The sequence below is a fragment of the Rattus rattus genome, chromosome 2 (assembly GCF_011064425.1).
Source record: "Rattus rattus isolate New Zealand chromosome 2, Rrattus_CSIRO_v1, whole genome shotgun sequence".
Lineage (NCBI taxonomy): Eukaryota > Metazoa > Chordata > Mammalia > Rodentia > Muridae > Rattus > Rattus rattus.
The window spans coordinates 170,281,465-170,293,595 of record NC_046155.1 but is presented as its reverse complement, the minus strand read 5'-3'; the positions used below and the strand labels follow the sequence as shown (position 1 = coordinate 170,293,595).

Sequence of the window (12,131 nt, the reverse complement as noted above, 5' to 3'; positions counted from 1 at the left end):
ATGGCACTCTGTACCCAGACTTCCCTCGGGTCCTTGCCCCATGCAGATGACTTGTGTTGTTATTGTGAGCAGAGACTTTCATAAATCTATTTTACAAGTACACTGGGCAGTCATGCTGCCTGCATCGGCTGCAGTCCTGGGCCACAGGTCCGCACACTCCTTCCCAACTGGGTCTTTCATCTCACCTGTGCTGTTTACCGTAACCCTGCGTAATCAAAATCAGCATCCCATCCCTTTGGGGACTTTGGTTGTTGAGTTAGCACTGCTGGATGCACCTTTCGCTTGGCCCTAGTTGGCCTTTGTAACTGGCCATCATAGTGTAAGCCCCACCAGCAGCAGGACGGCTGCTCAGCCGTGCCAGTTACCCTCACAGACATGATACACGGAATTTAAGCTCCTCTATTATCACACTTTGTACTGGAAGATCCTGGGGAAATCCAGAATTTGCTCTGGAGGACCCACGTTCTCGCTTCAACATCTCGAGTGCTCAGAGTCAGAAGGGAATAGGAGGACACTGGGATGTCTTAAAGTCCTTCGGGGCTGTGCCCTCACAAAGTGATTCCAAATGCCAGGCCCCCAACTGCAGAAACCCTGCTGCCCCCTCCACCCAAGGTAGCCTGTTCTTCCCTGTCAAAACCTGTTTCAGCCAGACAGTGACACGCATCGGTAGCCCCAGCACCACCAAGGCAGCAGGGTCACAATTTCCAGGTCAGCATTGGCTACACAGAGATCAGACCCTGTCTCAGGCATCCACGGTCAGACCAACCTAAGCTCATCCAGGTTTCACAGGGAGCACCCTTGGGTAAGGAGTTTGTACCCGACTAGGGCAAGAGAAGCAGGCCAACAACCAAACCTCACTCCGGAGAGAAAGAGCCTGAGTTCCAGTCCTGACACCACCCAGCCTGGGGCAGATCTGTGTCCTGTGGTCCCTATCCTACAGCTGGATCAGCTCCATGTCCAACAGGGATAACGAAGGAGGTGCCATCTGTGTCCAGGGCACAGCTTTCAGCAGTGGCGTCTTGGTTTATGGAAGAACTGGTTGCATTGCTCAGTTTGTCTGGCAAGGAGTCAGGTGATGACTCTAGAGCTGGCCAGTGTGTCCGGGTTCCTGAGCAGTCCCTCTGCCCAGCATTCAACAGGTTGGAAGTCGTCTTGTCACCTAGCCAGGTGAACTGTGGATAGCCCTTCTCTAGGAGAGGTGTTGAGATGGCCAACACTGCAGCCAGAAACACCACCCAGGCCTCTGTGCAGACCTCAGCCCCACCAACTGCACGTGGCCTTCAGCGAGTGACCAGACCTGTTTAGACATCTGCTTCTCCCATCTGTCATTTTTTCGATCATGCCTCTGCTGGGTCTGAAAATGCAGATTTCACGGAGCCCCCAAGTTTCCAAATTTACATATGTGGCTGTCCTCGGTCACCAGTGTGATATGAGCCAACTGTGGGGTTTAGTCCAGTCACAAGATGTGACTTTAAACAACCCCTTAGCCTACTCTGGACCTCGGCTGGAAGGTGGAAATATTTCACCCAGCCCAGAGCCCACACCTGCCAACGCCATCCCAGACCTGAGAAGCCCTGGACTTCTGGAGACAGGGAAGTCTGTGCTTGTCTCAGAACAGATGGAGTAGAAGCAATTGCCCTGGCAGCATTGTGTACTCCCAGACTGAAACAGGAGGATTGCCACGAGTTCTAGGTCAGTTTGGACTACAGAATGAAAGCCTCTTAAACAGATAGCTTGTTCATTAACCTCCACATGCACACTATGGCATGCGCGCGCGCACACACACACACACACACACACACACACACACACACACACACACGATTTTTTTTAAAGGAAAGAAAAGTCAGTGCGCCTGTCTCTAGCAGGTAAAGTGTGGCCCACATGTGGACAGCCGCAGTTGGCACTGCCTCTGCCACAGTCCAGGGCCCCAGCAGCCGTATGTTCTCGGCATCCTGAGCGCTGCCGGGGCTGCCAGCCACTGTGCTCCCAGCATTCAGAACTCAACCTATGACAGAATGGAGATGGCAGTGTGCTCTGAGTCACCCTTTCTCTAGATCCCTCTGCGTGCCTGTCCTAAGTGGTTTAATGTCAGTGACAAGTGCACCTTGTCGCCTTGGCTTCCACCTTTAGGTCTGTCAGAAGTTGTTTGAAACCCAGGTATAATTCATCATCTTCGTCCAGATCAACCTCGTCCAGCCCTGGGATGGTTTGAGAGTTAGCCCGCTTCTTCCTGTCAGCCTCACACGTCTCACAGGAGCTGGCCACAGTAAAATTTAAAGTCAACGTGACAATCTCTGAAGGGTTCTGATTTAAGCAGGCTTCACCCACTGCACTGGGGATGATGTCAGTGGAAATTAATAAAGTCATAGCCCCACACGTGTCCCTCCCTCTCTCCCTTCTCCCTATTACCTCTTCCAAATAAAAAGAAATCAAAATAAGTGAGTTTAGTAAACCGGGCCTGTATTTCAGCTACTTGAGAGGAAAGAAGATTGAAAGTTCAAGACCTGCCTGGACCATAGAGTGAACTTGAGCAAGTTAGTTAGATCCCATCTCGGAATAAAAAATAAAAAGACAACTGGAGTTATAGTTCATCTGTAGAGCCCCTGCCTAGAATCCCCCAGTGAGGGGCTGGGGGCGTGGCTCATGATAGAGCCCCTGCCTAGAATCCCCCAGTGAGGGGTTGGGGGCGTGGCTCAGTGGTAGAGCCCCTGCCTAGAATCCCCCAGTGAGGGACTGGGGGCATGGCTCAGTGGTAGAGCCCCTGCCTAGAATCCCCAGTGAGGGGCTGGGGGCGTGGCTCAGTGGTAGAGCCCCTGCCTAGAATCCCCCAGTGAGGAGCTGGGGGCGTGGCTCAGTGGTAGAGCCCCTGCCTAGAATCCCCCAGTGAGGGGCTGGAGTGTGGCTCAGTGGTAGAGCCCCTGCCTAGAATCCTCCAGTGAGGGACTGGGGGTGTGGCTCAGGTGGCCTGAGCCCTGCCTCAGTGGTGGGCCCCTGCTATCCCCCAGTGAGGGGCTGGGGTGGCTCAGTGGTAGAGCCCCTGCCTAGAATCCCCCAGTGAGGGGGGCTGGGGTGGGGCATGGCTCAGTGGTAGAGCCACTTACCATTGGAGAGGCACTAGGTTTACTATCTCTTCTCAATAAACACAGATAAACAAATGAATGAACGAATAATAAAAGTTAAAGCAGCAATGTCCATAGTACTTGAGGCTTTGCCAGCTGGAGGACCAAGAAGAATAATATGGCTGTTTTATTAACATATGTTCACTGATGGTCCCCGCTCATAACAGCTGGGAAAGGAGATTGCCTGCTCACACTGGCACTGAGAGGAGGAAGAACGGCTGAGGGTCATCAGGTAGCTTACAGGCCATCAGGAATGGGACCCAGAGCCCCGCCTCCATCTCCCACGTGCTGGAATTACAGCCATGCGCCACCAGATCCAGCCACATGCTCATTCCACCATCATCTCAGAGAGCAGGACACAGGCCTAGAAGTCAAAGTCACCCTTCAGACCTTCGGCGGGTTCCACAGCCAGGACCTGGACCAGCACTCACAGGTCCCCTTAGGCATACAGCAACTCGATGGCTTTACAGACGCATACCCAGAGTGTCCAGACCTCTAGGCCAGCCCAGTTGGCACAGGCCTCAAGGAAGAGGCCTAATGGGGCTGGTTCTGGAACAGTGACCACCCTGGCCTCCCACCGTCTGAGTACCTGTGTCTGCTCAGGGATGACCTTAATGAGTATGGTGGCCAGGGGAGCCGGCGTAGACATTCTGTCCTTGTGTGGCCATGAGTATCCTCAGTCAAGATGCTGGGCAGGTCATGTCCTCAATTCATTGTGCTCATTCTTGTGGGTACATTAGTGCGTGCAGGGGCAGCCACACACAGTGCTGGTGTGTGGAGGTCAGAGGACAACCCCGAGGGTTGGTCCTCTAGTGAATTCCATCACTGTTTGAGACAGGGCTCCTCCCTGGCCCTAAACTCCCCGGGATCCACCTAAGTCTGGCTCCTATCTCATTACCATTAGGACGGCAGGGCCTTGGTTTTGTTATGTTTTCATAGCTAACCATGACCTTCTGATCCTCCTGCCTTCACCTGGTGAGGCCTGGGGTTATGGGCGCGCGCGCGCGCGCACACACACACACACACACACACACACACACACGCCATTGAGAGTTAATGTGGGCTGGATGGATGGGTGGATGGCACGCTGAGCTTGGACTTGCCTGGCAAGCCATCCCCTCCCTCCACCTTTTTCCTTTTCAGTGTTAGAATTCAAGTTGATGGAGTGGAGAGGTGACTCAGCGATTAAGAGCACTGACTGCTCTTCCAGAGGTCCTGAGTTCAATTCCCAGCAGCCACATAGCGGCTCACAACCATCTGTAATGGACACCCAATGCCTCTTCTGGTGTCTGAAGACAGCGACAGTGTACTTATATGTAATAAATAAATCCTTAAACAACAACAACAAAAAAAGAATTTGAGTTGATGGCCTTGCACTTAGTGGGCAAGCATTCAACAGCTGAGCTACAGGCCCAGCCTGTCCCGTGAGTCTTGACTCCCCCTTTCTGAAAGGGGTCCGTTTTCTTACTTGTTCAGTGAAGAGGAAGCTCTCGGGAACTCCTCGGCAGCTCTGTCTCAAGGAAACATTTACTGTGGATGAGGTTTAGGCAGGGCCTTGAGACCTGTGGTGAGACATCACAGCCCCACACAGAGCCAGGATGCCCTGGGTTTGGGATGTTACCCATCCATAGAGCAAGGGCGTGGGTTCTGGGAACCAAACCCAGGCCCTCTGCAAGGCAGCCTGTGCTCCTAACCTCTGAACCATCTCTCCAGCCCTGATCTGGGACTTTTATATTTTGTTTGTTTGTTTGTGTATTGGGCTGGCCTCAAAGGTTTCTTGCCAGTGCTAGGCCTCATGCATGCAAGGCCAGTGCTTCCAACCCTGAGTACAGCCTCAGTTCAGAGTCTCAGTGTAGCTGAGGGAAACTTGAACTCTCAATCCTCCAGCCTCCCCTCCTGCTACAACTACAGGCATTGCCCTACCATGCCCAGTCATGTCTGGGTTTCTTCTACCCCTGTGGCCTCTTTGATGCATGTAGGGCCAGGGTAAAGGTACTCACACACAAGCCTGATGTCCTGAGTTCAATCCCCAGAACAGACATAAAGACAAGAGAACTAACTTGTAAAGCTGTCGTGTGACCTTTGTGTGTGCTATGGCTTAAATGCTTACACACACACACACACACACACACACACACACACACACACACACACACACACACACACACCAAGAGTAGGGGACAGAGTGCTGGAGAGATGACTGACTTGTCAAGAGCACTGACTGCTCTTCCAGAGGTCCTGAGTTCAAATCCCAGCAACCACATGGTGGCTCACAACCATCTGTAATGAGATCTGATGCCCTCTTCTGTGTGTCTGAAGACAGCTATAGTGTACTCACATTCATAAAATAAATGAATCTTAAAAATAAAAGGTAGGAGAGAGAGACCTGTTACAAAGCAAAGAGAGCCCACACCCCTTAATCTCCCAGAGGAAGGAGACCCTTTGCTAGGGCTGGGTCACTCCCGGTCAGAGCTATCCTTAGATCTGGAATCCTTAGGAAGCAGATGGGACCGACTTGGGTGAGCCCAGCTCCCTTGTCCCACATCCTTGTCTGCCACCTGCTTTGTGCAGTCTCCAGAACCTTCCCAGGAGCTTGGAAAGCATCCCACGATGTAACCGCCAGGCTGGATCCCAGCCCGGCTTCCTCCGAATGGTGCAGGAGGCAGAGCCTGGAGGATCCAGCTCTCAGTTTGCTGCTTCCCCTGCAGCCCAGTCAGGCATCCAGTTGACCCTCCAAAAGGAGGCCAGGCTGTTTCTGCTGCTCCCACTGCTGAAGCTCCAAGACGAGCTTCCCAGCCTGCCCTGGACCCTCCTCCGTCTCTTCCCAAATTGCCAGTCACAGGGCAGCTGATCACATCCATCTACCTGCCCCTGCCTCTCTGCCTGTCGTGAACCACAAATGTGACTTTTATCTTACACCGCCAAGTTCCTGTCTGGCGGCTGCTCCTGCACTCAGGAGTGCAGGTCCTTTTTCAGACATCCCCAGGCGCTGGCTACTGAGCAGGAAATCGGAAATCAGCTTCCACACGGCCCCTAGGCCTCAATGAGGCTTCTGCACTCTCAGAAATTCGTAATATTTTATGAAATTTTCGAGATTTTGTTTCTCCATGCAGCTCTGGGTGTCCTAGAACTCACTCTGTAGACCAGGCTGGTTTTGAACTCAAAGATCCACCTGCCTCTACCCCTCAAGTTCTGGAATTAAAGGCTTGTGCTAGCGCTGGCAAGGTATCTGATATTCTGTTCTGCCGAGCCTGAAGACAGCTACAGTGGACTCGGATACAGAAATCTTTAAAGAAAAAGACATGTGCCACCACACCTGCCTTTCTGGGAAGTCAAACACTTGCAACCCTTCCTAGAGGAGTTCGGGCTTGGGCAGGTCAGTGTCCAGATCACTTCTGTGGACTACCGCCATGGCCACCACCAAGAATCAAGCACAGAGGAAGTCCCTAGGATCCGTATCTCACCCACACTCCACCACGATGCTGTGGTTTAGATCTTATGCCCCACCCAAAGGCCTCTGTGTTGAAGGCTTGAGTCCTCGATGCAGTGTTTAGAGGAGGGGATCTGGGGTGCAGCTCAGCTGGTGGGATGCTCACTGAGCATGCAAGAAGTCTCAGTTCCATCCCCAGCACCCAGTAAGCCAGGTGTGGAGGTGCACATCTGTAACTCCTCACTCTGGAGATGGAGGCGGGAGAACCAGAATCAAGATTCTTCAACATGTAGTTCAAGGTCAAGGTGGGCTCTAGGAGGCCTTGTCTCGACCGCACACTTTTAGGAGATGGGACTGAAGGCGGCATCAGTGGACTGCTCCGTTCATGGATTCATATGGCGTAGGGGTAGGGGTGGGAACCAGAGCTCATAGAGCATTGACGGAAGTGGGTAGCTGTGGTGTACGACTCTGAAGGGCATGGCCTGCGACTGTTTGTGGGGCGTGTGTGTGTGTGTGTGTGTGTGTGTGTGTGTGAGAAAGGACTTCTAGGGCTGAAGCCTTTGAAACTGTGGGCCAAAGGAATCCTCTTAAATCTTCAAATGGATCTGCTTAGGTGTTTCGTGTGAACCCACCGCCTCAAAACCATGGTGGGGGTGGGGGTCAGCTGTAGAACACTTGCCTCGAATTCATCAGTGAGGGGCTGGGGGTGTGGCTCAACAGGTAGAGCCCCTGGGATGTAGTGCTGGGGTGCTGGGCCAATCAGAATGGGACAAAAGCAAAAGTTCAGGGGTTAAGAATGTTTAGGGTGGGGCTGGAGAGATGGCTCAGTGGTTAAGAGCACTGACTGCTCTTCCAGAGGTCCTGAGTTCAAATCCCAGCAACCACATGGTGGCTCACAACCATCTGTAATGGGATCCGATGCCCTCTTCCGGTGTTTCTGAAGGCAGTGACAGTATGCTCATATATAATAAAATAAATCTTTTTTTTAAAAAAAAAAAGAATGTTTAGGGTGGGGGTTGGGGATTTAGCTCAGGGGTAGAGCGCTTGCCCAGCAAGCGCAAGGTCCTGGGTTCAGTCCCCAGCTCCAAAAAAAAAAAAGAATGTAAAGAATGTTTAGGGTGGGGCTCCATGTCTCTGTCTCTGTCTCTGTCTCTGTCTCTGTCTCTGTCTCTCTCTCTCTCTCTCTCACACACACACACACACACACACACACACACACACACACACACACACACACACGGTCTCCTGAGCAATTGACAGTTCTCACCTTGACCTCATGGGGAGAGCAGGGAAGAGAGACCAGTGAGGGAGCCCCAGGCACCCCCCTCTACCCACCCCTCAGCCTCCCTCTCCTCGGGATCAAGTGTTACCCACATTCAGTTTACCCCTTAGACCCAGGCCTGTGTGTGTCCCTCTAACACCCTCTACACCACACCCACACCCACACCCACACCCACACCCACACCCACACCCGCACCCACCCTTGCAGACTCTTGTCTCCCTGCCCCACACCATGCCCAGCAACTGCAGCTCTCAGTTTGATCACAGTAGCCATGTTTGGTTGATGTTGGTTTTGTTTAAAGGGCTTGGCTGGTGGGTGAGGCAGAGGTGGGGAGGAGGGGCAGGGGCAGGGCTGCGCTTTTATTTGTCTTCTGACAAGTCGCGCCTCTTCCAGCTGTCAAGAATGTACTTGAGGAGGAGGCCGAGCTTCCTGCGGGTGGACAGCGGGGCTTCCTCGCTGGTTCCTTCCCCACTGCTCCGCTTTTCCACTGCATTGTCACCAGCCGCCTCCAAGCTCACCTCACCCTGGGTCTCATCTTCCTCCAGGGCCTTGATGCGGACGCGTTGGGCGTCCTCAGCCATCTCATTGAGACAGCCCTGGAGCATGGTGTAGACCGTGCCGAAGCTGATACCCCCGGCCACCAGCGTGCCGAATACAGGGATGCCCCTCTCGAAGGCACGGGCCACCCGCATGGCACCATCTGAGGACTGCGAGTAGAGTCTCAGGACAGTCTCTGGTGAGACCTCGTTGGCCAGAGGGGAGCGGATGACGGAGCGCAGGTCCCCTGCCTGCTTGCCCACTTGCTCGGCCAGCTTGGCCAGCGAGTCGTCGTCTAGGCCGAAGCTGCGGTGGTATCCCCGCAGTGAGCGGATAAGCAAGGCGTCGTCGTAGGCAGCTGCCAGTCCGGGGACCGGCAGGGCCTGGATGACACCGGACACCAAGGCAGTCTTAAGCACCTGCTCTTGTAGCATGTCCTTCTTCTTCTGCAAAGCCTCCAGCGAGATGTCAGGCAGGGACAGCAGGCCGGCATGGCGACGGTGGGCGGGCAGGTCGTGCTCCCATGTGGTCACGAGCATCGGGAAATCATAGCGGTTTGGCGACAGGTTGGACACCAGGAAGATGCGGGGATCAGTCTGGCCCGCTGCCCGCAGCCGCTCCGCGCAGTGATCCCGGATCTCCTGGAGGACGGCGGCCTCGCTGAAGCCCGAGGGCCTCTGGTTGCGGGTGGCCGCCAGATCCTCGTCCACCTTGGTGCGCACAAAGTAAAACTTCTTCCCCTGGCGCAGGATCTCGGAAGCCAGGCGGGTCTCCACGGCGCCACAGCGGCGGGGGGAGACGAGCAAGAAGAAGTCATAGCGGCCGAAATCCACCTCCTTCAGATACTTGTCTGCTGAGCAGCCTGGAGAACCGGCCCCGGGCAGGTCCCACAGGGTCACGTCCGGAAACTGCGGGTGCGGGTAGGGTGAAGGCTGCATGGTGGTCTCCACGACCCCAGTGAGAGCTGCACCAGGATCCTCGGCCCCCACTCCCCGCAGGGCATTGATGAGGGAGGACTTGCCGGCTCCCGACTCGCCCGTGACGCCCACTTCCAGCCGGGTGGTCTCCGTGGTGGCCAGCAGCTCCCGAAGGCGAGAGGCGGCCTGAGGGATGTCGCCAGACTCAAAGGCTGTGCGCAGGGCCTCCAGCTCTTCCTTGGCCATGAGGATGGTGGTCTCCTCCTCAGGCACCGCGGGCAACCTGGAAGTTGCCATGGTTCAGAGCTGGGCAGGAAGATGGGGGACAGTCACAGGATGTGACTCCTCAGTGGCTGCAGGGAAGAAAGGAGACGTTTGTCTATCATGCTCTTGAACAGATGTGGAGGAGGTAAAAGTTCTCACTAGACTGTTACCACCTCTCTCTTCCTCAAGAACTGGGGTACCGTGGCTCTCATCTGTAACCCAGCACTGGGGAGCCTGAGACTGGAGGATTGCCATGTGTCCCAGGACAGTGAGACTCTGTCTCACAACAATGCCCAGGGGTGGTGGCACATAGTTTTAATCTCAATACTGAGAGGCTGAGACAGACAGAGCTAAGTGAGTTCAAGGCCAACCTGGGCTACACAGTGAGTTTTGGGCTAGCCTGGGCTTCATAGTGAGACTCTTGTCCCAAAAACAACCACAACAAGAAGCCAGGTGTGGTGACTCATACCTGAATTCCTATACTTGGGAACTGCAAGTAGGAGGGTCATTTGAAGGGTACGCTCAGCTGCATAAGGAGAGTTCAAGGCTCTCCTGGGTCACATGCAACCCTGTCTCAAAACAAGAACTCAGGTACATTTAGCACGAGTTAAGGAACTCTGGAGTATTAAAGGCCCAGGTTCACTTTCCACCTAGGCCACTGTTTTGCTGTGGAACCTGGGGCCCTACTAGCCAAACGATCTACTAAGACGCTGGAGGGGGTTTGTGGAGGAACCTAGGAAGGGAACAACTTTGTGAGGGATGTGTGTGCCCCCTTTGCCCAGGAGTGAGGTTGGGCTTCTGAGATGAAACCTGAAAAAAAGAAAAAAACCTGATGATTCCTTATCATGTCTGGGTTGAGACAGGGTCTTACTATGTAGTCCAGGCTGTCCCAAAACTTCCTTTGTAGCCCAGGCTAGCGTTGAATCACAGTGGTCCTCCTGAGTGCTGGTATCTCAGGCAAGAGCCACCAAGCCCAGCTGAGTCTTCCAAATATTTGAACCAGAGTCATCCAGTCTTCCTGTGGTCCAGCCTCCCGTACTAGGTAGCAGGGCCTGGCCTGTGGCTCAGGCCAAGCTGGAGAGCTGCTTCTTTGCAACTGCTGTGGTCACAGGAAGCCAGTGTGAGGTGACAGTCACCCTCTGCCACATACTGGCCTTCATCATCTGTGAGATGTGGCTGTAACCATCCTCACGGCAGAATGTCCCATGAGATCGGGAGCCTCCAATGAATCTCCCTTCAGTAAACATTAGTCAAACAACACCGCAGGGCACACAGCAGCGGCTTTTGTCGGCGCCCAGTGTCATGATTAATGTTTGTGGTCCATGACTTTTTAAAGTTCGGCTATGTAGCCCAGGCTGGCCTCTAACTCACAGCAGCTCTCTCACCTCAAGACTCCTGAGTACTGTGACCCCGTGCCTAGCTAGGCCTGTGACTTGGGCCTCTGTCCTCCTGAGCCCTGACTACCCTCAAAGGTCTCTTGGGCCCATATTTGGCCTATTTCTGTTGCCACACCTCTTGAGTCAACAGTGAAGACTCTTAATCCAGCCTGCAGGCTCCCATTCAACTGCTCTCCCACCCCCACAGCCTGGCCTTGGCTGGCCTTGTTGGGCCCACTGTCTCCTAGAACCTGGGATGGCTTCTTGATGTCCCTCATTGTCACCCCAAGGTTCCAGAGGTTCTCAACAGTACACCCTGTGGGCTATCACCTCATTCAGACACGGAGGTACATGCCTGTAATCCTAGCACTTAGGAGGCAGAGTCAGGGAAATCACCATGTGTTCAAGGCTAGCCTGGGCTACCGAGTGAGGCCCATCTCAAACAAGCAACACCCCCCCCCCCAAAAAAAAAAAAAAAAACTTCCAAATAAACAAGGAAATCTCTCACTTACAGAGAGAAATCCTTGGAATTAGGGTCCCACTTCATCTGTCAAGGAGAGGAACCTAGGCTCAGATAACACAAGCTATCTCCCCACCCAGGGACAGTCAGAACTCTCCTCGCCCCCTCTGCCAATCCCCCCTTGTCCTTGGCCCTCCTGTATCCCCCATCCCAGGCTCCCCCTTCCCAGACCCTGTCCCTAACCTACCTCAGATGTGACCTGGGACAGGTCCCAGCAGCTAGTGGCAGAACAGTAAGAGGTGACAGGGTCGGGATGGGGACTTGTGGAAGCCTGGGTCTCTATGCACTGACCCGCAGGGCCCAGCTGGAGAGCCTGGCCCCTCAGGGACTCACCTGCCCTGCAGGCTCTCCCTCTCCCCTCACACTCTCCCAGCTGGTGGGGTCTCCTCCCCGGTTAGCCCAAGATCACAACCTGTTGCTAGGACCCATTGTAACACTGAGCCTCAGCCCATTGGTCAGCTGGGCTCTGTGTAATAATGAGATGGTGACATCAGAGGGCGGGGCCCCAGGGAGCAGAGGCCCCCAACCTGTAGACACACTGAGAGCTACTATAGGCCCTGAGCTCCCCCCACCCCCGCCCCCAAGGATCTTTCATAACAGACTTGCTCAGAGCACCCCTGTGGGGTGAGAGTGTAGCTCTGTGGGTAGATAGGGCTTGCCTAGCATGCCTGGGTTCCTCGATG

General features: G+C 54.2%; 1 protein-coding gene across 1 annotated transcript; it reads right to left on the bottom strand.

The window, feature by feature from the left end:
* Window positions 1-8,108: 8,108 nt before the first annotated feature.
* On the bottom strand, window positions 8,109-11,811 carry Irgc (immunity related GTPase cinema). Its single transcript, XM_032896200.1, has 2 exons — window positions 11,636-11,811; window positions 8,109-9,641 (listed from the first exon to the last, which is right to left on the bottom strand). The coding sequence occupies exon 2, from the start codon at window positions 9,583-9,585 to the stop codon at window positions 8,194-8,196; it is 1,392 nt and encodes a 463-aa protein (XP_032752091.1). The 5' UTR covers window positions 9,586-9,641; window positions 11,636-11,811; the 3' UTR covers window positions 8,109-8,193.
* Between the last annotated feature and the right edge of the window lie 320 nt (window positions 11,812-12,131).